This window comes from Podarcis pityusensis, assembly GCF_964106645.2.
Source record: "Podarcis pityusensis genome assembly, chromosome: 16".
NCBI classification, from domain to species: Eukaryota; Metazoa; Chordata; class Lepidosauria; order Squamata; family Lacertidae; genus Podarcis; species Podarcis pityusensis.
In genome coordinates this window covers 18562971-18590810 of record NC_138041.1, presented here as the reverse complement: position 1 = coordinate 18590810, position 27840 = coordinate 18562971, and the positions used below count along the sequence as shown (strand labels likewise).

Sequence of the window (27840 nt, the reverse complement as noted above, 5' to 3'; positions counted from 1 at the left end):
TTCATTTGACTTCCTTGCAACCTGCCCTGTGGCCTGCGCAAACGCGGAGGTGCCCTGAACGCTCCTATTGTATTTAAAAAAAACTTTTAGATATATTCATTTGCTCCATTTGCCTCCTTTCAACAGGTTAAGGACTCTTCTTTCTCGCTCTCCCTCCCTCGGCGGTTAAGAAATCCCTTCTCGTCGGATGACTGGCTCTCTCCACAACTCAGCCCTGGCACAGATCCAGAGGGAAGACCAGCAACCTTTATTTCTCTCATGGCCTAAGCGGGGGCCATCGCCCTGGAGCGCCCGCCACCCAAGTGTGCCATTTTGAGGTGGCCTCCTCAGCCGGGACCCTAAGCCCCACCCGTCCACCCCTTTGCCCCCCGACCCGCTCTAATTCGCCCTCCTTTCTCCCCCTTCCCTTGCCCCGCTCCCTACCTCGGCCGCCTTGCCTTGGGCCATGATGCTCAATTCGGACCAGACCGAGCTGGACCTCCAGCCGACGCACTCCGAGACGGAGTCGGTCTTCAGCGACTGCGGAGGCCGAGGCCTCGCGGGGGAAGAAGCCGGCGGCGGCGGCCTGGGCTTGTGCAGCCACTCCCGGGTAGCTGAGGCTGGCGACCCTCTGAAGAAAGACCTGCAGCACCTGAGCCGCGAGGAACGGCGGCGGCGGCGGCGCGCCACGGCCAAGTACCGGACGGCGCACGCCACGCGAGAGCGCATCCGCGTGGAGGCCTTCAACATGGCCTTCGCCGAGCTCCGCAAGCTGCTGCCCACGCTGCCCCCGGACAAGAAGCTCTCCAAGATCGAGATCCTGCGGCTCGCCATCTGCTACATCTCCTACCTGAACCACGTGCTGGACGTCTGAGAAGGGCCTGGCCTGGCCGGAGGAGCCCACACTCCTCCTCCTCCTCTCCAACCTGCCTCTGCTTTCCTGCTTACCTCCTCAGGGGAAAATATATGTATAGCTCGATCTCGATCCACTGTAGATATAGATAGGGGGGCAGCTGGTGGAGCCAGTCAGATGGACCTGCTCCTCCAGCTCTCTGCCTGGTGGAATGGCCTACAGATGCTAAAATTCTCCATCCTTAAATTCTCCAGGAATCCCACACCGGGGTGGCTGACATGGTGGTTAAACTGCCCTCCAGCTGCAGGCAAGGAAATGTGGGGTGCCTCAATACTTCGTGCCTGGAACATCTCCTTGCCCAGGTCTAAACCACCCTGGGGTATTGTTTGTTTACACTCTCTCTCTCTCTCTACTCTTCTCTTTACACACAAGTGGGCCCACTAGAAAAATGTTATTATCATCATCATTATTTACATTTCCATCACCCTAAGGTCCCAGGAAAGGTCACAACATTAAAACACGTTTTAAAACAATCATAGTCACAGATAAATATAAAAACCATAGTAGCGTTATTAGGCCAATCAAACAAAATGTTACAAAACAGTGTGCAAACTTTGCCAGGACTCTTCATCAGGCTAAATGTCAACAGGGCAAAGGGGGCACAGGGAGAGAGCAAAAGTTTGCTGGTGATGAAGAGCTCTGGAGAACTCAAAAGCTTGCACACCTTTTTACAACATTTTTATATTGGGTTGCGGTCAATTTAGTTACACCTAGAGTAGACCCATAAAAATGAATGGGCATGTCTGAGTGGGACTAACTTTGGATTCAACCCCAACACCCTAGTATGGATTTGGATTTCATAACTCATTCGTTTGTTTAAACGCAGTCTCAGTGGGCACATGTTCACTCAGTTGGCATGTTCACATACATGTGGAAAAGGGGCAATATTCTATCCTACTTTGGAGCATTCTTCACCACCATCCTCCAGGTTGTCACAGAGGTCTGAACACAGAAGCAAACTCAGAAATACAAATAAGAAGACACAGGAAGGAACAAATATAAATAAATTGCAGCTGCTCTCCCCCTCCCTGCAGATCCTTCTATGGTGCCAGCTTCATCAACAGTGTGTCGATAATAGCAGAAATCTGCACCTTTTCATCTGCATGGTGCCTTTCCCACACATCCCCTCTCCCTAACACAAAAAAAAACCACGTGAAGAATGTTCCTTTTTGGTTTATAGTGCCACACCCCTAAAAACTGGCATGGCGGACTATGCTGCAATAGGATTGGTTGAGGGCATCCCCACCACTACAGGACTGGGCTGGATTTATTTGTTTATTACATTACCGTTCCACCAAGGAGCTCAGGGCTATGAACAAAGCACATTCTTCTCAAAGAATTCTGGGTATTGTAGTTTATTAAGGGTTGCTAGGAGTTGTAACTCCTTGAGGGATAAACTACAGTGCCCAGAATTCTTTGAGGGAGAGAATGTGCTTTAAAAGTATAGTGTGTACACACTTAGGGCAGTACACACTGTTCCCCACATTTTATCCTCGCAGCAACCCTCTGAGGTAGGTTAGGCTGAGACACAGTGATTAGGCCACCCAGGGGGCTTCGTGGCTGAGTCTGAATTAGAACCCAAGTCTCTATGGTCCTAGTTGGACACTCTAACTACTCCACTCCACTGCCTCTGAATGGAAATCATGTATTTATTTATTTCTATCCTAGCCTCCCTCCCAAAGGAACCCAGAGCAGGAACAAAGCAGGAACATATACCAAACTACATTTTCCAAGGCAACCGCTCACCACCACAGAGTGCAGATCTGATGGATTGCTTTGTATGTCATTTGTTTGTCTTTCTCAGCTTCATCCTCTACCCCTGCTATGTTTTAGACTATGACTCCCATCTGCACCCACCAGATGCTGCTGGACTACAAGTCCCATAGGCCCCAGCCAATCACAACTGTAATCCAAAACATTTGGAGGTTAAGGAAAGTTGGTTTGTGGTCATCCTGCCAAAGCAAGAAGAATGTTACCACTGGGGTTGCTAGGTCAGGAGCATCCCAGGCCCTGAGACTCCATGAGCAACCTCTGGAGACGGAGGTTAATTGGGAGCAACTGTCTTGGTGCTGGATGGATGACCTAGGAGGACCAATTCCTGATATCCAGAGTAGGGACTCATTTATACTTTTCACAATCTACTCTCCTTTTCCTACTTTTATTCTCTTTAGGGCATCCAGATGCTATAGAGGGTCAGGCTTCTATATTATTCATAATTTCATAACAGGGTTTTGTTTGTTTGTTTGTTCATCAGAGCTGCAGCTTGTCAGGCACATCTGAGAAGAGCTGAACTTCCTATGCACCGACGAACAGCAAAGATCCCTGTTCTCCTTTGTATCAGGTCACTGCCCCTCTTTTGTTTTCCAAATCACAAGACACAACGTAGTGGTACCGCTGGCGTACGTCTAGCCCGTCTAGCTCAGAATACTGTCTTAACTAGCCTTCTCAAAACTAGTGCCCTTCCAGAGGTTTTGGACTTCTGTCTCCCATCAGTCCTGGCTGGCATGGCCAACGCCCAGGAATGATGGGCGTTGGAGTTTTGAGGGCACTACTAGGTTGGGGAAGGCTGGTTCCAAATAGTCCAACAGCAGCTTTCCAGGGTTTCAGATGAGGGTCTTTCATACCCTCCAACATTTCTCCGATGAAAATAGGGACGTCCCATTCCATAATGATAATTTTACTATTTATAAATACACATATTTATATATTACACATCTTACTAGGTCACCCCAGCCACTCTGGGCAGCTTCCAACATATATAAAAACATAATAAAACATTAAACATTTTTTTTAAAAACTTCCCTATACAGGATTGCCTTCAGGTGGCTTGGGGGTCGGAAAACTCCATACCCTCCAACATTTCTCCAATAAAAATAGGGACATCCCAAGGAAAAGCGGGACGTTCTGGGGTCAAATCAGAAACCAGGACAGCTTCTCTAAATCAAGGAAGTACCTGGGAAAATAGGGACACTTGGAGGGTCTGGTCTTTTCCTTCCCTGTGCTTGAGGGAAGGAGATGCTGGAGATTGATCCTGAGATTGTGCTTGACTCCTGAGCAGCAGCCCTTCCTCTTTGGGTGCTGCATGACCCACTTGTGTTTCTCGAACCATCACCAGAAGACCAATGATCCAGACCAGCATTCTGTTTCTAAGAAGGACCTGCAAATGGTCCTTCCACCGCCCCACACACCAGGAAGCTTAAATGCTGGGCACAGAGGTGATGGACTTCCCCTATTGCTGCTCCCCCTGCATCTGGTGTGACCCGGGCCCAGTCTACTGCCTCTAGAAATGGGATGTTCTGTTGAGCTGTTGTAGCCCACCCTAGTCCCTTTGCACAGTACTCAGAAAAGCTTGGGAGCTTCTGACTTTTCTAAGAACGTGATTTGGCTCCTGGTTCGGAAGGAGACACGGACAAGTGCCAGGGCTGGAGAGGATGGAAGCCCCTTCTCATGTCTTGAACAACATCTGCGTGCCACAACCAGCATTCCTTTATTATTTATTTATTTGATGTATTTATTTTTTAAGATGTTATTTATTTGCAGTGTTTATGCACTTTTTTGGAAGGGAAAGAACTTGGGAGGAGGAGGGGGGCTGGGAAACCTTGTTTATGGTGTGTCTTTATATAAGTGTGTGTGTGTATTTATATGTGTGTCTGTTATTTGGTTTAGAACAGACAAGAGATGATGATTATTAATTATTATTATTATTGATTTTGTAAGCAGAAGGGAAGATATTAAATTCTTCCATTCAGATGAGAATGATCTGGTGGAGAAAGGAGGGGGAAATTAATGATGTGTCCATTTCTTTCTTTAAATAAATTAAAATAAAAATCCCCGCCTCATGTGGCCTTGGGTGGCAGCTGGGTAATTTCACGAGCGGTAATTGATGGTCACGGACTCCGCCTGTTAGGATCAGCCTAATCAAATCTTACGCTCCAAAGCATGAAATGATCACAGTGGGATGGAAGGCTGGAGGATTACTGCTGGAGGGGCCTCCCCCTTCTTAAGCCCCCCCCCCCCAGTCAGTGGGAAGGCTGAATGTTTGGTTCACTGCCCCAGTGCATCATAGGCATTGGGCGGGCCAGTCCTACCATTAGGTGGACACACAGGTGATAGACATGGGTGGGGTGTGGGGCATAAAAAGGGCATTATTATAAACTGAGTCAGCCAGATTTTTTACTAAAGCCACAAAATGTTTGGCCATCTCAGGGATGGGTGTTCAAATTATCCCAACACACAGTGATGCACAGAAGGATCAAAGGTTGGGTCTCAGCCTCAGGCCTGTCATCAGGATGTGCATCTCAAGCAGCAAGATTGAAGCTACATTCACACCATACAATTAAGCACTCAGATACTTTGAACAGTCATAGCTTCCCCCAAAGGTTTATGGGAGCTGTAGTTTGCTCAGGGTGCTGAGTGTTGTTAGAAGATACTGTCAGGAGTGGGTGCCAGGAGCAGGTTAGCAATAACTCACATGGCATCAGTGAAGTTAACTCCTTCTTCAAAGAAACAAGACCGCTCAGGAGGCCAAGCCTAGAGAGCACATCAACTCTTCCTGGTAGATCTTGCCCCAATGAGGCAAATGCAATGACTGAAGGTCCCCACCTCCCCACAGCTCCCTAAGTCTCCTCCTCCCCCAGTTCCTTCCCAAGCAATCTGAAGCTCCTGTTGTCTTGCTTGTCTTTGCTCCGCCCTCTTCACACCTCTTTGGGTTCTGGGAGACCAGCAGGGAGGGCACCCTTTGGCTTCTTCAGCAGCCTGCCTCCTCTCCAGCCTCCACTTCTGCCTCTGATTCTGGACTGCTCTCAGCCAGACTCTTCCTGCTCACCAAACCCTGTTACCTCTTCAGTTCCTGACACCTCTTCCCAGTCTGCTGCCTCTTCTTCCTCATCGTCATCCCACCACCAGTGGTGGGATATATTTAGCTGAGGGTTGTGCTGCAAAATCCAGAGAGGCACATGACCTCAAGGATATCTGTTCCAATTCATACATTAGTCTGTTAGGAAGGTGGAAATTAGGACCGTTTAAAAATGCAGATCAAGGTGGCTCTTCTAAATTCTGGGTGCCTTCCTTAAAAATACGCCCTGCCTGTACTTCTGACAACTGGGAGACTCAGAAAGCCAGAAAAACGAAGAGGGTCTCAGGCAAACTCATATAGAAAGAGGCAATTCTTGAGATACTCTGACCTCAGGCCTTTCAAGACTGTAACAGGACAAAACTGCAGCCTTGACTTGATCCTGTAAACAATTGCCAACCGATGGTGATGGCAATATTGAAGTATTATGTTCTGTCCTGCATGCTCCAGTTTAAACCCTGGCCGTTGCATTTTAAATCAACCTGATGTTTCTGAGCTGTCTTCAAGGCCACTCCCATTTAAAGTGCACTACGGTAATCAAACCACAAAGTAAATAAGGCGTCAGCGATTGAGGCCGGGTCCCAATGCTTGAAGAAGTGCCACAAGAAAAAGATGTGGCCTGATTCCTTCCCACGTAGAACACTAGGTCGTGACAACCTAGAGATAGGGTTATCTCACAACCCTGGAATCAGCCAAAGCAAGAGGGAATTAATTCCCCTTTGAGGGAAATTTACTAGACTCTGGACCTGGGACTGGCAGCTTGGGACTTTCGTAAGAGGGTTCTGAATTGCCTCACCCACTACAGTTGGTTCTCCATCCTTTGCTGGAGAAGGCAGAAGTGCACAACCCCATGCTATGGTACAGTATGGTTTCCAAGATAAAGTACCACCCCTTTAAATTCCCTGCCACTCTGCTAGGGAGTGAGACTCCCTGCTTCTTTTAGAGGGGGTGGATGGGTAAGAAGAAGAAGAGTTTGGATTTGATATCCCGCTTTATCACTACCCGAAGGAGTCTCAAAGCGGCTAACATTCTCCTTTCCCTTCCTCCCCCACAACAAACACTCTGTGAGATGAGTGAGGCTGAGAGACTCCAGAGAAGTGTGACTAGCCCAAGGTCACCCAGCAGCTGCATGTGGAGGAGCGGGGAAGCGAACCCGGTTTGCCAGATTACAAGTCTACCGCTCTTAACCACTACACCACACTGGTTCTCTAAGAGAGAGCTCAGTAGAGGTTAAAATTTTGTCAGGTCAGTATTTCTTATTTGTCCTGGGACTTTCCTGACCTGCAGTTGCTCGGTGGCAGAGCAGAAGGTCCTAGGCTACATCCCCCAGTAGCAAATCCAATGTCAGGGCTGAAAAAATCCCTCTGCCTATGAGAAGCCCTGGATTGCTGTGGCAAATTGTCCAGAACTGGGCTATGTAAACCAGTGGCACGACACAGTGCAAATGAGATCAGAGCCCTGACTCGGAAACCCTCACCAAGAACCATAGAACTGTTTCCTGCTTCATACATGATCAAAATCCATGTAGGTTCTCATCCTGGCTGGACCTTTATTGACACCACCATGTTATTGTGGAAAGGAAACCCGTCATTGACCACTCTCCTCTTGGACGTTGCTGTTTAACATTTCAATTGTATGGTAAATCAAAGCCTACAATATTCAAGCCATCATTAATATCCCTCTTTTGCAGGGTATCTTCTTCTTTGGCGATCACTCGTAGCCGAGTAAGATTTTCTTCCACAAACAGTTTTAAAAGTAACTGTGGAGGCCACTTCTGGATCCACACGTCCTTTCACAGTGGGGACATAGGTTTCCGGGCGGGAGTTGATCATGGTGAGGGTTTGCCAAGCGTACCTTCCTTTTAGAGCGTTTTCCCCTTTTCTCCTGAGTTTGAGCATCTTCAAAACCCATGACACCTTTGGTAAAGGCTGTTCTCCAATTGGAGCGCTCATAGGCCAGTGTTTCCCAGTTGTCGGTGTTTATACTACATTTTTAAAGATTTGCCTTGAGAGAGTCTTTGAACCTCTTTAGTTGACCACCAGCATTACGCTTACCATTTTTAAGTTTGCAGGTTATGGGGCAGACGTAACTCAAGTCTTGCTTCCTGTTTTCAGTCTCTCGCTCTCTCTCCCCCCCCCCCCCCGTCTTCCCAAGAAAGCAGACACAGAGCCTGGCAGCAAATTCTGTTTTCCTTTCTGCCTCAGAACATGTGGGGTTCCCCAAGGAGAGGATGGGAGGCCGGTTGCAGGTGTTCACAAGTTGCTCCAAATTTCTTCGGATAATCGATTGGATTCGGCTGAATCTCTGCCCGCTGGGGACACATTTGTGGGGGGAATGGACATGCAAAGGCAACGGCAGGAGCGTGACAGTTCCATCCCTGCTGAGTCCTAATTCAGAGTAGTCTTTGACTCTTTCTTCTTCCTCAGGGTGATGAAAATGTAGAGGCTTCGTGACTGCTTGGCCCAGGCCCCAAACGATGGAGCAAGATGCAGAATGCTGAAAGGGAGCAAATATAGGGGAGCAATTTGATTCAGTTCACATTATTATTATTATTATTATTATTATTATTACAACTTATTAATCATCTTCTAAACAACCGTCTCAAGGTGATTTATGCATAAGGTAGTTTAAAACACTGAAAAGCACAAAATCAGCAAATAGATTTAAAACAACATGAAAAACATACAAAGTAGACACTCGTGCTATTTATCCTGCAAGGAAAGCGTGTAGGAACAGAAATGTCTTCAACTGTTTCCTGAAAGTAAAGATGATATTATTATTATTATTATTATTATTATTATTTTCAATTTATATACCTCCCTTTATCAAGAAATCTCAGGGCAGTGTACAACATTAGAAAGTGGGCATCGTTCATCTCTCAGTTGGAATACTGTTCCACATGGGCAGCCATACTAAAACCCTTCTCTGACTTACTGCCAAGGGGGATTCTGAGATCTTAGGAACTTGCAGGAGTCAGGAGAAACCTTTCCACAGAGCACAGCAATGCAGTGGGTGTATAAAGGATAAGGAGGTCTCTCAAGTAACCTGGTCTTGAGCTGCTTAGGGTCTTATGTGTTAGGACTAGCACCTTGAACCTGGCCCAGCAGCAAACATTTAAAGGTGAATCTAGTAAATTTGTACTTTCTGAAACATTATGAGAACCGAAACACAGCCATCTTTTGCGATTTGCATTTATCTGAATTTTGCGATATAGTTATCTGACCAGTATTTACAAAAATGCATTCTAGGAGGCAGTTCTAGGTCTTCTGAAGGTGTAGGAGAGCTTTAGATGAAGGATGAGGCTGTCTGGACCAATAGATAGACAAACAGACAGACAGACAGACAGACAGACAGATAGATGATAGTTATTCTGTCCAACTGCCTGCATTTTTGGACTTCCCTTTGGATGCGGCTATGAGGACTGGTATGACGAGCTGCATCTCCTCATAACTGATCACTATAGCCCTGCTTCTGAGCACCTTCACTCTGTGAAGACTTAGAATTAAGGATCCGGGGTCTCTCTTCCTGGCAGATGGTGGGCACTCATCTGAGCCCCAGCACCTCTTCCTGCATCACAACTGAAAGTGGTGTTCTACCACTGACTAGTTCTCCCTCCCACCGCACAGTAGCACCATCTTGTTGCACCCCACCACCCCCCAACAGCCCTGACCCAGCTCCTGCCTCCGTCGGCTAAAGAGTTGTGAGGGCTTCTGATTCACGGCCGTGGAAACAGCTGCTCCCCTGTTTATTATGGATTTGTGCGCTTTTCCCCAGTGAGACCAGAGGAGAACTGAGCGAGGCTCAAGAGGACATGCCTGGACATGCTTTAATGAAGAGGAAGTGTGTGGGGGGGACAGCTTGTGGTTGTGGGTCACACGTGGGCAGGCAACTCTTGAGTCAGGAGGGCAAGCTTTGGAGCAGTTGGTGTCATCAACTCATTTTGTTTTTTTTAATTTGAAAATGGTGCTTCCCACCTTTTTTGCAGTTTTAGAGTTCATTGAGAAAGAACAAAACATACAAGAAAAGCAACACAAAAAGAAGCAGAGCATCACGCCCTCTAAGTCACTAAGGGCTCTGCTGCACCAGGAGATTTTACAACCACATGGGAGCCTTTTTTGACCTGTATGAACACTCACATGATGAATTGCCTTGTTTTCTTTGGCCCTTTGTCTCCTTCTGGTGCCCTTCCATTTTTTCCTCTCTTTTTTATTAGCATTAGTTGCTGGTACCCTTATAGTAGTTTTGCTTCCTAATGGTTTTGTATTATATGTGTTCATATGGGTTTGTGTGTTTTTTGCGCTTTTTATATGTAATGTACATGTTACATGATTCTTTTTTTTAAAAAATCCCTACAAAACTAGATAAAAGGGGGCACAGCAGGTTCATAGTGTCAGACTGATTATATCACAGCGTTTTAAGATAACTAAATTTTACAGCACAGAGCAGATAAAGAATTTCACACACCTGAATTGGAAATATACAAAATGAAGTCCCACCAGACTGCACCTTTGGAAACACGTAGCTTGTGTGTTATTTTTTTTCTGTGGTAGCCAAGTCTAAATGTTTTTGTACCACAAGGAAAGCTGTAGGCATACCACCTGATGTTAATTGATCACAAGACAAGTTGAAACTTGCGTAAAAATGCAAAGGGGAGGAAAAGCCACAATAAATTGACAGAATACAGAGTTCAGTTAAAATCAGTCAACGTAATTCAGAGACGGAATACATGCTAGGCGCTAGGAATGCGGGAGACAACTTCAGAACGGAGGGAGAAATTCGCTTCGCTTCACATTTGACACAACTCTACCTTATTTGCACGTCCAAAAACAATATGCAGATTAAAATGCAGCTCTCCTTTCAAATCTGCACAAATCTGATTTTCCCCAATGTGTATAACGTGCACCACAGTACACATATCTGGGGAAACTGACCATAAAATATGAATGTCAATGCATGATATCAGGAGAAATGGTTTGCGACATTTTTCTTTTAGGCAAAAATTTGTACAAACGTGTGTTTTGAAGAACTGCACACTAAAATATTGGTGAATTTTTGTATGGACTTCAAGAAAAATTGCAAACAGATGTAGAAATGAATTTAAGATGGGGGGGGGGAATTAGAAACAAACCACATTCACACCATATATTTAGAGCACAATAATACCCCTTTAAATGAGTCATAGCTTCCCTCGAAGGTTTATGGGAGCTGTGGTTTGTTAAGAGTGCTGAGAGTTGTTTGGCGAAACTCGTTCCCCTGACAGAGCTACAATTCCCAGAGTTTCCTGTGAGAGTTTGACTGTTAATCCCGAGGGGAATAGGGGTCTCCTAACAACTCTCAGCACCCTGTACAAACTACAGCTCCCAGAATTCTTTGGGGGAAGCCTTGACTGTTTAAAGGGGTGTCACAGTGCTTTAAATGTAATGTGTGAATGTAGCCTGACATTATCCTCGAAGGCCAAGCCTCTCTCACACTAGGAGGACAGAAGTTTGGATCTCCAGAAGGGGGGCAAACAGGACAGGCTAAACTGCCACTGGCTCCCCTTCTTCGCTTGGGCCATGCAGCTCATGCCTGACTCATACGTCAACCAACACAAGATACTATCACCAAAGCAACTATCTGTAAACAAACACTTAAAGTCCATAAAAATGGCAAAGGTAGTTTGTTTCCCAAATAGGTTTTATCTTAAACAATAGCAAACACAGTAAATAAAGAGTCCACTTGTGATATACCAGTGGTTCAGTGCTCACACTTCGTTCTGGTAATCCAACATTTCATTGCTAAAGAGCTTAGTCATCGAGCTTTGTAGTAAATAATATACAGTCGTACCTTGGTTGACGAATGTCTTGCGAGTCAAACGTTTTGGCTCCCAAACACCGCAAACCCAAAAGTGAGTGTTCCGGTTTGCTGACATTCTTTGGAACCCGAACGTCCGGCGTGGCTTCCGATTGGCTGCAGGAGCTTCCCGCAGCCAATCGGAAGCCACACCTTGATTTCCGAATGTTTTGCAAGTCGAACGGACTCCTGGAACAGATTTTGTTCGACTTCCAAGGAACAACTGTACAAGAGAAGACTGTATGTAAACGACTGAAAGCAGGGGTATATCTGTCCCCGTCTGCATGTTTCCATCGGGAGGAGCATAGAAAGAGGATGATTTGTGAAGCAGGTTCCTAAAAACCATATTAGGGCAATATCTTTATGAGCCCAACCGAAGTGTCCTCACAAAACATTCTGGGTGACCTAATAAAAACCTTGCCCTCATACAGATTTTGATTTCTGCCCCATATAGATGTACACCATTACCTTTTATTTAAAAGCCCACTGAAATAAATAGTGTCTACTGCCCCCAAAAAACTGGAGCTGTGATCAGGGCTGGGTGTAGGGATGAATCAGTCCATTTCCAGTCACACATGCCCCAAATTAGCCCATACCGTCGGCCAGGGCTCGGAGGCCTGCCTGCAGCCCCAAAGTCAAGTACAACTTAATGTCCCAAGTGCTGTTGCATTTGAACAGCAACGATCATCATCATTAATAATAATTAAATAGTTCAGTCACAGGGCCCTTTTGGAAGGCCTCAAGAGACTCGGCAGAAGGCCTAGATGAGGCTGGCCTTGTCACTACGGCCTCCTCTGCTCCCCTTGCCGCCTCTTGCGTGTGTATTTTGGGGGGTGGAGGTTGCCGAGGCAGCCTGACGGGAGCCCAGACAAATTAATCACGTTATGAAAGTGTGAACATTCTGTCGCTTTCTCCAGCCCGTCTGCAGCGCCCATTGTTAACACGCCTGCCAGCCAATCCCACGACATATGGACCCCATTGTTGCCTCACACGAGGCAACAACCCGCACCGGCCTTGTGGTCCCCCTTGACAGATTGGGCTTCCTTCTCCTCCTCCTCCTCCTCCTTTAATCTCTCTCTCACTCCTTTGTGTTCAGCTTCAGGTAGACTTAACAGACCAAGTCAGCTTCCGTAGCTTGCAAGGCCTTCTTCACAACGTTTTTTTTTTTATTTTCATCACCAGAGTCCTGTCAGGAGGAGTATCCTTTTGACACAAGTGCATGTTGTTTTCTGTCTAGAAAGCAGGCCGTAATGCACGCAAGGACCCCACATGCATGCACATGTTAGGTTACTGTGACTCCTGGCAGGTTCTGAGCACATGTACAGGCGATAATAATCATCACATGCATGTAGACAGGAAACAATAGCCACATAGGATTGAGGCACTTTCTTCAAAGCACACACAGAATGGCTAACAAAGTGGCTGTAGCATCAGTTTTCAGCTTCTGTCACAATTAACCTACTAGTGCTTTAGGTGTCTCTGCACACTGGAATCTGTCTTACAGGAAGCAGATGTGGGATTTTTTTTAAATGCATTAACAGAACCCCCAAATGAGCCTTCCTTAGTAGTATTTTGGGGAGATTGGATATTCTGGCTATACCCCCTCTTGGTAGACTGAGCCCCCTAACTGGGGCATTTCCATCATTGCATTTCTATTTCAGCCTTCCTACAGTGAACACAGGGTCCTGTCCCTCCCTCACCCATTTTATCTTGTGATGCAGCCCGAGAAAGAGAATGACTGGCTTAATATCACCCACTGAACTTGGCTTAGTGGGATCCCCACCCCCTACACTACCCTGTTCCGGTTATATTTTCTCACCTTCTTAATAGTGCTGCCCTCACAGTATGACATTTGGAATGTGCTATGTCAATATGAAGTGATGGCCACCAACTTGCATGCCTTTAAAAGAGGACTAGACAAAATTCATGGAAAATAAGGCTAGCAACTGCCTTGCCGGGAATCACAAGTGGGGAGAATTGCTGTCGCACACAGGTCATGCTTGCGGCCTTCCCAGAGGCATCTGTTTAACCACAGTGTGCTGGACTATATGGGCCTTTGGCCTGACCCAGCAGGGTTCTTCTTATGTTCTTCACTGCTTACCTTAATATTTTCCAAAGAAAGCCACCATTTATTTCTGCCAGTAGCAAAATCTTGCACCCAGGACCATGTGACCCAGTAAAGTCTATGTTCTTGCACCAACTGGTCTGTTTCTTTCTGTCTAGTGGCACTGTTCCTCTTTGGATTTTTAAAATAAGCAATTCCACCAACTTCAACGGGAGTTACTCCAGAGTAACCTTGCATAAGTTTACAGCCACCGTAGCACTATTCTGGAGTGAAAGGGAGGCGTAAGAGATGGCACCTCCCATTTTGACCAAAGGCTGCAATTGTGTACACGCTTACCCCTGAGCAAACATGCATCTGATCAAACTGTGTGCGTTGGTTCGATTAACCGTGCTTAGGTTTTAAATGACATGGCGATGGGCAGTTTCCAAACACCCTCTTGTTTCTGAAGCCAGCAGAGGCAAGGCGTCAAGGAGCTGATGAATGCAGGAAACAGGAAACAGAAAAGCACCTTCTGTGGTGGTTAAGGGGTGCTGGTGTTTAGCAGTGAGCCTCAGTGTGAGGCCAGGAATGCGAGGGGGACACCAGTGCCCTGGTTTTCATCTTAAGAATGGAACTAAGGAAGCTGACTCATACCCAGTCTGCCAATTGGTCTATCTAGCTCAGTATTATCTACACAGACTGGTAGCAGCTCACCAGGATTTCAGGCGTGAATGTGTAGGGACTCTCTGCATTCAAAGCGCTTAACCATGTCCCTTCCCCTAATAGGTGACGATCATCTCCCACACTCCACTTTCGGGGGTCAGCTTTCTGTTCAGCACACCCAGGAATATATATATTTTATGATCCAGCCCTTTTCTTGATTGTGTATTGAGGTCCCATGTCCCCCCCACCCCCTTCCCTAAGGAGTAAATAACTAGACACAACACAAGATATTGGTTTGGGATCAAATAAGGCCACAACTTTATTGGTTACAGATGTGAGGTTTGACCATAGGCATTGGGGTAAGCAACTGTGCATGTCCCTCCCTCCCGCCCGCTGGGAGTGTTTCTAAGGGTGAAGCCGATGGGGGTAGGGGTGGGGGTGATGCCCTATGACCTAAGTCAAATTGGGGTGTCCCCCAAGTGGTTCCCTTAGGAGGAGTGGTATGGACCTAGCCCCCGTCTGGCCATCGGACACGAGCCACTCCTCCTGGATCGCTTTAACAGGATACCCTTACCTGTGGAGGGGCAGGCAGAGGTTACAACCTCCTCTCAAACAAGACTAGGCTTACCCAATGCCTATCCACCTTACAAAGTTGTGATTGTGACGAGGTAGGCGAAAACCCAAATGGCGGTGCCAATTAGCCAAGTGGGGAAAATTCCTACCCTGCCTCTGAAAATTAGGTGCCCGACATTGTCCAATAGCAAAGTCAAACAGTACCTGAACTGTTAAGTTGTGGGTGACCATATCTGACAACACAGCGATTCTTCCAAAGCAGCTCTTTATTTGTAAACTGGAACAGAACTGAACTGAACTGAAGGGTTCAGCCAGCCTGCTTATATAGAGCTCCAGTACAACATAACTGTAACAACTTTCTGTAACTATCCAATCACTGAACGTCACTTTCGATCCCTTATTTGCATATGTGGACCTGAACTATCTACAGTATCCCCCTGCTAGCCCAGGGTGAGAACTTCAGTACATAACACGAACAAAAACCAATCCAAGAGGGGGAGGGTAGGAGAACAGGCAAGAGAAAAGCCAAAAGGCCCTGCCGGCCCGGCATTTAAACTTTCCCTGGGCGCAGGTGCCAAGGGCTGCTATTGGTCGGTTGGTCCCGTGCCCAGGGGAACGCCCATTAACTTCTGCCGCCATTGGCCAATTTGGCAGCAGGGACATGATCCGGACTCCAGTAGGATGGAATTCCAGGGAGGAAAGGAGCCGAATGGACTTAACATCCAGTGTGAGGAAGCGTTCTGGGGAACTTAAAAGCTTGCTTCTTCCTTTGTGGGGTTTGTTGATCATTTTGACAGCCCCGCTTTCTTCCACGAAGGCACACAAAGGTATCTTCAAAGCGGGTCAGCCTCTCAAGCAAAGCATCGTGCGCTTTCAGACCAGGCTGTAGCTACACGGTCAAATGGCATCCTCTCCTCCATTCCCAGTCTTTTCTAGAACCATCCCAATGGATTCCATCTCAGGGGGAATCTGCTGCGATTTTCCAAGGTCCTTGCCTAACAGCTGCGGCCAGGGGCAGCTGCTCTTCCTTCTCTCTCTCCTCATCACAGCCATGCCAGCCGAATTCATACTGCCCTCTGCCTGTTGCTCACATGACTGCAGCCTCTTGATGGGGAGATGGAAGTGGTCTTTGGTGGGGTCCAACCTTTGCAGGCTACACCACATCCATTTAAGCCAGGTTGGGGAGAAACGAGGCTGGACATTGCTCCAGAGAGCATCTTTGGGTTCAGACTCCGAACTGCCCTGGGCATGTCCAAACCCAGCCTTCCCAGGAATAAATAAGCTTGTAATGTGAGCAGGAACTACAGTGATTTAGAAACTGTGGGATGAGTTCTGGCTGACACCAGCCAGGAAAAGAAGCCGAGAAAACCTGGCTAGTTTCTATTTTGTAAATAGTTTGGTAGCTTGTTTCTTCTAATCCAGTCGCTGCAGACCATTCGAAACCTTGCAGATACTACAAAGTGCTCCCTTACATGAATAAACTTAGCAGAGTTATTGTAAACAGGCCTGGCCCTAGGGATAGGCATGGCCAAGAATCTGCTCAGAGCCCTGCAGCTCAGAAAGACCTATTGTCAACTGGTCCTAGTCACTCGCTGCACCCTTACCTTGGGTATGATATACTGCTTTTAAATGGGACCTAAGCCATTTTAGGGGGGACGCAGGTGGCGTTGCGGGTAAAACCACAGAGCCTAGGGCTTGCCGATCAGAAAGTCTGCGGTTTGAATCCCTGCGACGGGGTGAGCTCCCGTTGCTCGGTCCCAGCTCCTGCCAACCTAGCAGTTTGAAAGCACGTCAAAGTGCAAGTAGATAAATAGGTACCGCTCTGGCGGGAAGGTAAATGGTGTTTCCGTGCGCTGCTCTGGTTCGCCAGAAGCGGCTTAGTCATGCTGGCCACATGACCTGGAAGCTGTACGCCGGCTCCCTCGGCCAATAAAGCGAGATGAGCGCCGCAACCTCAGAGTCGGTCACGACTGGACCTAATGGTCAGCGGTCCCTTTACCTTTACCTTTAAGCCATTTTATGGCTCCAATCAAATGTCTCCATAGTACAAAGAGTTCTAGTGTTGTGAAAGAGTGAGAAAAGCTTTTTTCTCTCCATGCCAGACATACATTGATAAACTTTGATAATGTCACCTCTTACTAGCCTTTTCTCCAAACTAAGAAGTCCCAAACGCTGCAAACTTTCCTCATGGGGTGTCATGCCTTCCCCTTGGCCAGACCCCTCTTAACCCTCCCCTCTCCTGCCCCCACCAGCCTCCCCTCTCCCCTGTGCCTCTTGGCCCAAGACTCACAACGGTGTGGTTTTTCTAGCCATTGTTTTTATTAAAGTCAGAGATGGTTGGAAAAGAGGGGAAAGCATCTCTGTCCCTTTGGGGCCTCTTCTGCTTCTTGGGCCACTCTCAATGCCTCCTCTCTCTGCCCTCCTTTCTGCTTCCTTTGTGGTGTTTGTGGCTGGTGCTGGAGAAGGAACCCATGAGAATAGAGGAGATCTTGCTGGGGCTCCGGCTGGCAGCTAGAGGAAAAGGAGGAGAGACCCTGAGAGGAGTCAGCGGAGCTGCTCCCACCACCTTCACCTGCTGCCCCTCCCCTCCATGAGCACAGGCATGCAGCACTGCCCCTGCCCATCTTTGGCTGTGCCAGGGGTAGACAAACGTGCCCATCCCCGCTGTTGCTGGATTACAGCTCCAACATCCCCCTGACTATTGGTCATGCTGGCTGGGGATCATGAGAGTTGGGAGTCTAACCAACGTCTGGAGCCTTTGACCATCGAAGCATGCAATAACTTTATTCCTGCACTGCGGAGGGTTGGACTGGATGACCCTCAGGGTGGCTTCCTATTTGGCAGTTCAATTATTCTATTGCCTTATTTTCAGATGCCACAATTCTCAAATCCATTTGATTTTGGAGATGTTGATCCAATATGGCATCCCTGGATTAATGGGTGGACGGAGATTCATGGGTTAAGGGCTTCTGCTTGCCCGTGCCTAGAAAGCACAGCTCCAATAGGTTTTCTGCTTGTCCAATGCTTTCTAGGCACAGTCTGAGTAGTTTCCATTTGCGCCACCGCTTTCCTTGGCAAACCCGTCCTTTGCTGCTGAACCGCAGCAAATGCCAATCTGCAGAAAACCCAATTGATGTTTGCTGTGATTCAGTGGAGGGACAGGCAGAAGCACGGCTGATCCCTGAGATGCTTACAGTGGCATGGATCTTCCAGTGTGTTTGGGGATGGGCTCTGAGAAGCTGGCCAGAGCGGCTCTTACCTCTCTTTGATGAATGGCTTCGGCGTGACTTGCTTGACCTTTTCCTTCTGCTGCTTTTTCTGAAACAGGAAGAGCACCTGTGAGAATGGCTGCCATGTCCACGTGAGACCCCACCTCCTCCATTCGCCATTCACCATGAGGACAATCAGAAAGTGGGTGTGATTCCCCCCCAGCTCACATTTAGGGCTTGTCCACACTGGAGTTTACTGTGGGTTTGCCGCTTTTTGCAGTCCCATTTAATTAGCACAATCCACATAATATTACCCTCAAACAGCACCAATCTCAATGCTTTTCTCCTGAAAATTTGGGTTTACCAGATACAGGATGTATTTTTGGGGGGAGGGGGCACTGTTGACTCTGCCCTCCCTGAGCCTGCCCAGGCCTTGCTGCTGAACAACATCAGCCCCAAGCTGCTTTGTGAGGCTGCAATGAAAGCAACACAAGGCTCACGCTGCCCTCTCTGAGCAGCTTTGCAAGGCTGGAATCTGATTAGATCCCAGCCTTGCAAAGCAGCACAGGGCTGGCTTGGGGAGGGCAGCATGAGCATCACCCCTCCCCCAAAAATGTGCCTGGGGCGATCGTCCCTGCAGCCCCCCCACGCTACACCCCTGCCACTGTGAGAACAGAATTCTGCACAAGATGGGCCTTCGGTCTGATCCAGCAGCCAGGCTGTTCTTATACTATAGGATATTGGGAACTAGTTGTCCAAATGACCATATGGGTAGCCAACGTTGTCAGAATACAACTCCCATCATCCCTGACCAATGGATATGTTGCCTGGGAGTAATGGGAGCTGGAGTTCAAAAACATCTGGTTATGTGTGCACCACCTAGCTTGCCATAATGTCCAACTGGAGCTTTCTGTCAGCGTATGTTTATCTGGGGTGGTATGGGTTTGATACGGAAGGGGGGGGGGGCATGTCTTCTTCACCTCCTTCTTCGCTACAATATATCCATTTATTTCCAATTGTCAATGTCAAAAGGGACTAAAATCTATAAAATTCATAGAAAATCAATGTGCCAATTTGCTCAATTTCTCTAGGACTCCATGACACCTCCCCTGTCCTCCATAATCCCTCAGGCAAGGTGTCAAGACCCTAATCCTGTCAAATCGCTCTGCCAAGCCTTTCCTCCGGGCAAGGCCAGGTGGCAGACCATGCATACATGGACCATTGTCTTCTCATCAGGTACTCAGGATGTGCTTATCTGCACATATCTCCAGCTCTGCATAATCCCCCCTCCCTCCTCCGTATGTTAATCCTGTGTAACCCAACCTCTTCTTAATGTATTCATGATGTAATCTGTGTAACCCAACCTCTTCTTAATGTATTCAGGATGTAATCTGTGTAACCCAACCTCTTCTTAATGTATTCATGATGTAACTAGGATGTATTTTGCACTGTATTCTGGGACATGGAGGGAAGTTTCAAAAGTTCATGTCACCCCTTTCTCGCTGTTCAATCTCGCCTTGAACCTGTTGCGCAATAAACTTGGATCTTCTGCAGTTTGCTCCTGTCTCCGGCTGAGCTCATTTTCTTCCGCAGGGACCCGCGGACCTAGTCCGACGAGCTGGGTGGCAGAGTAGCCCCGCACCCAGATTTTACCGTAACAGGTTGAACCCTTTCACCGTCAGCCTCAAATCCCAGCTCCCTACTCTGGCTGCCAGCACAAAATTTCCCTGGTACCTGCTTCCAGACGAGCGGTCCTTATGCCTCCTGTCCTTCTTGTCGCCCTTGGAGGACCTTTGAAGGAGCTCTTTGGAACTTGGACCCTCTGAAGGTGGGAGGCTCTCTGATTCTGCTGGTATCCCTTGGCTGGGAGTTGGAGATGGGCTGCTGCTGGGTTCAAGGATGCTATACTGATTCGTCAAGGGCTCAGCTGGGTTCCTCTTGTCCTCTTCTTCTTGCAAAGTGCTTAGGACTTCTGCAAGGGTGTACTCTCTGTCCGCAGGGAGCTGGGGCGCAGGATTCTGGGTGGATGGGGAACAAGGTATTTGAAACAATGGGCATGGACCTAATTTTCTTTCCTGGGGACAGAGGCAGATTTAGGGCAGCGCGACCAGATTCCCCACATTGGGTGCCAAGCCTAGGGGGTGCCGTCACAACTATGACATAGTGAATTGAGCAGAACAGAAGGTGAGATGTGGGAGGGTGCCTAATTTTTGGCTTGCACAGGGTGCCACTGAAGTTTCTACAACTATTTGACTGTAACATTATTAGTCTGAAGAAAGTTCTATTAGTAAAGCTTTGGAACCATATTTTGGATCCGGACAATATTTATTCCAAGAGGAGTCAGTTTTTATCCACCCTATTGCTTCAAGCTGTGCAGTAGTAATACCTGCAATATGTTGTAGGGATGGACAGACTTGAGGCTTGTCAGATTGACTTTGCTTGTTGTTTGCTAGAACTGTCAGATCAGCCAACCAAAGCCAGAAATAAATAACGCATTTTGAGCACACGCTGAGGCTAGGAAGACGTTTTCAGAACCTGAAATGAGTGGAGCTCACAGTCCTCTCACATACGCACTCATGGTTACTCCAAACTTACTTTATTTTAGCAGCCTTATTTAAATGGAGAGGAAACAATGTGAACTAGTATTCAGAAACCTTTACTAATCTACTTCAGAACACACAGAGCTCTAACAAGCGCGTCCCAATCTAACAGCACTCCACCCCAGCTCTGCTAAGTAAATTCCCTTTAGACCTTTTTCAGCTGGGGTTCCCCAGATGCTGTTAGACTGGGACTCCCATCATTCATCATTCATCCCAGACTAACTGCTATGCTGGATGAGCTATAGTCCAACAGCATCTGAGACTCCAAGGTTGAAGAACACTGCTTTTTAAACAGCTAAGACCAGTTCAATGTACTGTTATAGATTTGAAGGGTCTAGATTATACCTGTGGGTATAATCTAGACTAGTGATCCTGTGTATGGGAGGCCAGAATCTATAGGAGGAAGCTTACTGAACCAATCAGGCCAGTTCATTTGTCAAGGTAATGGCTTCAGCTGCTCAGTTAAATAAATACCTGTCAGTCACATCTTAAAAGAGTGAGCTCTGATCCTATAGAGACATGTGGATGAGTTTTTCCCCATCTGTTTTGGTTATATGCCACATCATCCTAGGATGGAGAATAATAGGCCAAGATTGTGTATGTGAAAGTTGTGAGAGAATTTTTGCTAATGCTGGCAGCTGGAGACTCAGAGGCATGTTTTGCTCGGTGCTGGACTCCAAAGCTTTGGGCTTCCCTGGAACTCTAATGGGGAGGCAATATCTGTTTTGGTGTTAATGTTGTGAGCCCCTCCATCCTATGCTCAGGTTGAATATATGTGTCAAGAAAACCATATATCATAAAGACACCACAGTCTCTGTTGACCTTTATTCCAAGGAAACTGAACCCTGGGGAAGAGCAAGCACGCCTGGAGTCTCTCACTGTTCAGAGATTGGGATGTGTGCAACACTGGTGTCAGAAGTGCTGGAGAAGAGCAAAGTAGGGTATCTGTGAAGGGATGGCAGAATGCACCTCAAACAGCAGTCCTTGGTGCAAGAGTAGGGATGGTGGAAGTCCTCAAGGATTATCCTACTTCCATCTCTGAAATGGTAGAGATCATCCATCTGTGAGACTGGAGAGGGCTGGGGTCTTCTGAAGTAATCTTTGGTGTGAGAGGAGTGTGTGTTAACTATAGGTGTGTTCCTATTTTCTGTTGGGAATCTGAATACGTGCAACTATGCACACAGAGTCAATTAAGGTTTGGCAGACAGCCAAGGCAATGTGAAGGAGTAAGTCTGCCTGGTGATACAGAGGCATGGAGACAGCTCCATGATTGGTCAAGCTCTCTCACAGGAATATTGATTAATGGCCTACTAACTGGAATGTACGAGTGTCAGTGTAGGAGTTGTGAGTTGTGTATGAGAGAGCAAGTTAAAGATCCGTGTTCTGTTCTGTTCCTGTAAATAGGCACTGTATATAATAAACACCTAACTACAAGTTACTGGTTCCTGCTTCATCCTTCCTGTCTGCAGCCAAGTTTCCAATTGCTTTCGTGAACTCTGCGTGTGCTCTGCTAGGTCTGGCTAAGGTCCTGCAACTAGTCAGAAAGTTGTGAAACACCAATAGGTTTTGCCAATATTTTCACCTTCCTTCCCACATCCCCCCTGCATTCCCAAGGGTCCGGGTGTCCTATTTTTAGGGGCTTCACTTCCATCACCCCAAAGGAACTCACAGCTGTAGCGTTGAGAGCAGGCTGGCCTGGCTTCCATAGGTCTTCAACAGGCTCCTTCTTCAGGCTAACGTCCGAGGGGGGTCGCAGCAGGTGGACAACCTTGACCCATGACTCAAACTCACTTTCCTGTGTATCTGGTAGTGGGCAGAGCTGGAGGTAGAAAGTGCGGCCGGTGGACATTTTGAATCGGAGCTGTTGCTTATCAAAGTCATGGATGGAGATCTTGACAAAGCACAAGGGAAGGAGCCTGCAGGGAGACGGGGAGAGAAAGGAGGAAGATCTGTATGTGTGTTTGTTGGGGGAGTGCAAAATGGGGTCCATGAACTGACTTGCCGTCACACCACAATCTGCACCTTCTTTATTTATTAAGACTTTTTAATGGCATGCACAAGATTTAGGAACTTTCACTGAAATAGCCCAGCCATTCTTAAAAATTACCTCTGAAAGCAGCAAGAGAATTTAGAATGAAACAAAGTGAGGTTTGCTACACTCACGTCCTGCTTGTGGGCTTCCCATTGGGGTTGCCAACATTTTTGAGCCAGTGCCTACAGTTCCCAGAGTTCCCTGTAAGGAGGGATTGACTGGTAAGCCATCCTGGCCCAATACATTTTTGGTACTTGAGGTAAACCACAAAATGGTGCCCCCTTCCCCACCAGGTAAGAAGGGGTGAGTGAAAATCTACATCAGGAACAAGGGAATAAAGACCTATACAGTGGTACCTCGGGTTACATACGCTTCAGGTTACAGACTCTGCTAACCCAGAAATATTACCTCGGGTTAAGAACTTTGCTTCAGGATGAGAACAGAAATCGTGCAGTGGTGGCGCAGCGGCAGCAGGAGGCCCCATTAGCTAAAGTGGTGCTTCAGGTTAAGAACAGTTTCAGGTTAAGAACAGACCTCCAGAACGAATTAAGTTCTTAATGAGAGGTACCACCGTATTAGGATCTGCTGTCCCTGTGGATCCTGCCACCTGAGGCAGTCACCTCACTTTGACCCATAGGTGGGCTGGGCCTGCTGGAAATTGTATCTCTATGGGGATAATAGGGGTCTCCTAACCACTCTCAGCACCCTTAACAAACTACAGCTCCCAGAATTCTTGGTGAGGAAGTCTTGACTGTTGTACCATAGTGCTCTAAATCATGCAAATGTGGCCTTTTTAAGCAGGGTGCTGCCTTGGTGTGAAAATGGGCAAGCTGGGCCTCACCTGGTCAGCTCAAACCTCGTATTCATTGAAGTGCGGTGTAACCGGGCGGCCTGGAGGCTTTGAGGCTGCTGTCGGGAAGGGAATATTGGCCGGGCCAGCAACAGCACGTTGGGGACCTGAAGGCCTGGGCTGGTGGCCGCAATGGCAACCCGCACCATCTGGACTTGATTGTGGACGTCCAGGGTGCCACCTCGCTTGCTGACCTGCAATGCAAAGAGAAGTTACCATGTGATGACTGTTGGATCAATCCATCAACCTCTGATGGATGACTTAGAAGGATTGGGTCCAGCATCACTTTCGCTACGTGTGTGTGTGCCAGTATCCATACTCGGCAGAGTGACATCTCAACGCAGCTCCTTCCTTGGAAGTGTCTTCAGGGCTGAAGGTACACACAGCAGCCAATAAACACTCATGGGCGCCATAAAGATTCGATCAAGTGTAGAAGCTTACTTGACAGCCATAAAACCATATTGGTAGCAAATATATACAGGCATCCACCACTGCTGTGGTCAAGGCATGCTTAGAGTCCAACAAGAGTCCAAGACTCACTCTCCCTGCTTCTCACCTCTCTTTACGCTTGGGAGAAAAAACTGACGCTGCCTTTAGGAGATAGAGATGAACTCCTTTTCTGGCCTCTAACAAACCAGCCTAAGAAGATAGCTCCCCAGAAGGGGTCTGCTTCCACTGACACAGACTGAGCAAAGTCCCCCTGACAAACATCACCTCACTTCTCTGCCAACAACAGACATCACTCCCTATGTTCCTGGAGATTTAACAGCTATTTACTGAACTGTACTCAAAACTTGACAGCACAGCCTGCAATTCCATACTGCTCCAGTAGGGATAGGAAAACACTCCTGCTTTTAACTCCACAGAAAACTAACTTACTAGACTGCAGATGTAGGTTACCAGCTAACATCCTCACTGCATCTGTGAAACTCACTGCCACTAGAATAGAAAAACAGCAGCCTAAAGTGTTTGCTTTAGGCCTAGACATGGGGGCATGTCTCGTATAAGCACCCCAGACTATTTGTAGGGGTGGTTACAGCAGGGAGAATTCTGCCAGGGCCAAATTTTCCAAACATGTTTCTGCAGTGACGGAGAAAGGGGAACTCTCTTTGGCTGAGTTTTGCCCAGTTCTTGAGAAACTGGATGTGAGTTGGGGAAGGATCTTGACTCAGTGCTCCCCCCGCCCCGCGCCTTGCATGCAAAAGGGTGTTGAGTTCGACGCCCGGCATTTCCAGAGTCCCAGGAAGCAAACCGAGGAGCAGGTTCCCATACCTGGACAAAGTCGCTTTCAAACATGGTGGCACACTTGAACAGGTTGTACTCCCCGGAGCGTAGTTGGCGCTGGAGGGGCCCCATAGCTGTATTGAAGAGGCCTTTGGTGGCGATGTGACTGGGTGGTTTGGGCGCCTCCATCGTCTTCCCTTGCTCCATGGCCTACATGGGGTGTGAGAGACTAGTGGTTAGAGCAAGAGCAGGGAGGGGCGAGAGGCAGGCAAGAATTAAGGGCTGCAGCAGATAAGTATATGTGTGCATGTGTCAGGCTACTGTTATAAAGGCACAGGAGCAAAGCTGAGAGGAAAAGGTGGCAACCTTCCCTGAGTGCCTTGGTTTGTGAGTTGTTTTTGCAGGATTGCCAGGTTTCCCACTGACTGCTGCTCCTGTGCCTTTAACGGCCTCTTGATTTGTAGACCTTCTCAGGTTAGAAAGCTGTAGGTAGCTGTAGGTCAGGCATAGGCAAACTCGGCCCTCCAGATGTTTTGGGATTACAACTCCCATCATCCCTGACCACTGGTCCTGTTAGCTAGGAATGATGGGAGTTGTAGTCCAAAAACATATGGAGGGCTGAGTTTGCCTATGCCTGCTGTAGATCTTGACCTTGTAGGTATGGCTTCTGCAAAAGCAGATCAAGCTCTCCCCTCATCAGTTGACAACCCAACTCATGGGGCAATGGGGCTAAGGACATGCTCCGGTGCCTGTTCTCATTGCTTGCTTCTACCACGGCTTGTTTAAAGGGTGTCAGCAACTGACCTGTGGTCTTTTTCCGGCCCCTCCTGCCAGCCCTGCTCAGTCCCTGTTTTTCCCAGGCCCCTTGGATGTCGCTCTCTGCGGGAGCAATCTTGTGATGTCATCCTTCCCTCTATGACCTCTCACTCCATTGCCATGGATCTGCCTGCAGAATTCTTGAGCCAAGGCAGGTTGGTCCCCGGGACTGCCACCTTTTTGTGTTTCAGGAGAGGGTTCTTGTGGATGCAGCAGCCACAATGTGGACAGCAGAAATGCAACAGAGACAGAGGTTGCCGCACGGCGGTTATAAAGGCACAATGACTCCATCTAGTGGAAGAAACAAAAACACACTTTTCTGAAGTGCAAACTTTTGACCAAACGCTAATATCTCCTCCCACACTATTGTTTATCCTTCTTAATAGACTGTCATATCAAGTGGGCTTTTAGCAACCATGGGCATTTAATTTCATGCCTAACTGATACTGCAGAATTAAAATGTTTAAAAAATAAATAAGAACGGAACACCTGAATAGCTCCATTGATTAGAACACGGTGCTGATAATCCCAAGGTTGCAGGTTTGATCCCCTTATGGGACAGCTGCATATTCTGGGCTGCATAACCTTACTGCAAGTAAGGTTACCAGATTTTTTTCAATGAATCCAGGGACACTTTTCAACTTCAATGGATTTTGTAGGGGGACAGATTTGTAAATCTGAGGACTGTCCCCAGGAAACGGGGACATCTAGTAACCTTGACTGCAAGGGGTTGGACTAGATGATCCTTAGGGCCCCTTCCAACTATACAGTTCTGTGATTCTAAGTGCCTGTTGGGTCAGGCCAATGGCCCATCTAGTCCAACTGGGAAACCAGCAAGCAGAACCCAAGCAGAAGAGCCGTCTTCCTTCCTGGTACAATAGTCAGAAGCATTACTGCTTCCAACCAGGGAGGCAGAGCATGGCCACTGTAGTTAATAGCCATGGACAGCCTTATCCTTCATGAATTCATCTAATCTTTTTAAAAAGCCAACTAAATTGGTGCCAATCACTGCCTCCTGTGGCAGTGAGTTCCATAGTTTAACTATGCACTGTGTGAAGAAGTCCTTTCCTTTATGTGCCCTGAATCTTCCAGCGTTCAGCTTCATTGGATGTCCACAAGTTCTGGTGTTACGAGAGAGGGAGGAACAACAACAACAACAACAACAACAACAACAACAAAATCTCTATTCACTTTATCCAGGCTGCACATAATTTGATCAACTTCTATCATGTCACCTCTTACTTGGCTTATTGCAGCCTTTCATCACAGAGGAGCTACAAACTGAAACTGACACGGGGACAAATAGAAGAAGACGCCTTCACCCCGGTATGGTTCCCCCAGCCCAACAAGACAGCAACAATAATCCACCGACAGTATATGAATCAGTCTGGCTAACCTGATCCACACACACCCAACTCACACAAAAACAAATCTCATTACAGTGGTACCTCGGGTTACAGACACTTCAGGTTACAGACGCTTCAGTTTACAGACTCCGCTAACCCAGAAATAGTACCTCAGGTTAAGAACTTTGCTTCAGGATGAGAACAGAAATTGCACGACAGCGGTGCGGTGGCAGCGGGAGGCCCCATTAGCTAAAGTGGTACCTCAGGTTAAGAACAGTTTCAGGTTAAGAACGGACCTCCAGAACGAATTAAGTTCTTAACCCGAGGTACCACTGTACAGCCAACCAAAGACAACCAACCACACCCTAGGCTGCCCCCAACCTCTCTCACCACCAAGGAAATACAAGCAAATAGTAATAGAACCCACACAAATGACACTAACACAAAACCCCACACATACACTAAGTAGAAGAACAGAAGCATTGCCACCCAACCCCACCCCACTCACCATGCCCCCTCCTCCTCTTTCCCCCTCTTTTCTTCCTAACCTAACACTGTATGCAACCCTAATGTCTCACAACAAATGAAACTGATCTGTAGAAAACGCAACTTGAAAAAAGAGACAATGGACGTATTTGTAAAATCTTTAGCAAAAATATATCATAGAGGAGCCGCCCCATCCCCTTGATGGCTGTAGCCAGAATGTTGAAAGTGCTGAAAGCAGTATAAGCAGTGCCGGATTTACGTATAAGCTAAACAAGCTATATAGCTTAGGGCCCCACTCTCTTGGGGGCCCCAAAATTTTTTAAAGGAAAAACAAAACTGGATGTACATTTCCAAAATATAAGATAAAAAAACAAATAAAATAAAACCTACATACAGAAGCAGTGTTTTGTGTTGTGTAGGC

General features: G+C 47.4%; 2 protein-coding genes across 2 annotated transcripts; one reads left to right on the top strand and one right to left on the bottom strand.

Moving 5' to 3' along the window:
- Nucleotides 1–445: 445 nt before the first annotated feature.
- NHLH1 (nescient helix-loop-helix 1) lies at nucleotides 446–3679 on the top strand (the record flags this gene model as incomplete). Its single annotated transcript, XM_080986539.1, has 1 exon — nucleotides 446–3679. The coding sequence occupies one exon, from the start codon at nucleotides 446–448 to the stop codon at nucleotides 851–853; it is 408 nt and encodes a 135-aa protein (XP_080842665.1). The 3' UTR covers nucleotides 854–3679.
- Nucleotides 3680–17153: 13474 nt separating this feature from the next.
- Nucleotides 17154–25705, bottom strand: LOC308464734 (Golgi-associated RAB2 interactor protein 4-like). The gene is made up of 7 exons (XM_080984289.1): nucleotides 25576–25705; nucleotides 24820–24981; nucleotides 23539–23741; nucleotides 22335–22581; nucleotides 19800–20083; nucleotides 18116–18174; nucleotides 17154–17367 (listed from the first exon to the last, which is right to left on the bottom strand). The coding sequence occupies exons 2-7, from the start codon at nucleotides 24976–24978 to the stop codon at nucleotides 17255–17257; spliced, it is 1065 nt and encodes a 354-aa protein (XP_080840415.1). The 5' UTR covers nucleotides 24979–24981; nucleotides 25576–25705; the 3' UTR covers nucleotides 17154–17254.
- Between the last annotated feature and the right edge of the window lie 2135 nt (nucleotides 25706–27840).

Excerpts from the sequence above, each read along its gene's own strand:
- LOC308464734 (XM_080984289.1), bottom strand. The coding sequence starts at position 24,978 with ATGGAGCAAGGGAAGACGATGGAGGCGCCCAAACCACCCAGTCACATC. Across the intron at positions 20,084-22,334 it reads CTGCTCTCAACGCTACAGCT|AATCCTGCGCCCCAGCTCCC; the intron begins GTGAGTTCCTTT and ends CCATCCACCCAG. Across the intron at positions 18,175-19,799 it reads GACCGCTCGTCTGGAAGCAG|AAAAAGCAGCAGAAGGAAAA; the intron begins GTACCAGGGAAA and ends TTCCTGTTTCAG.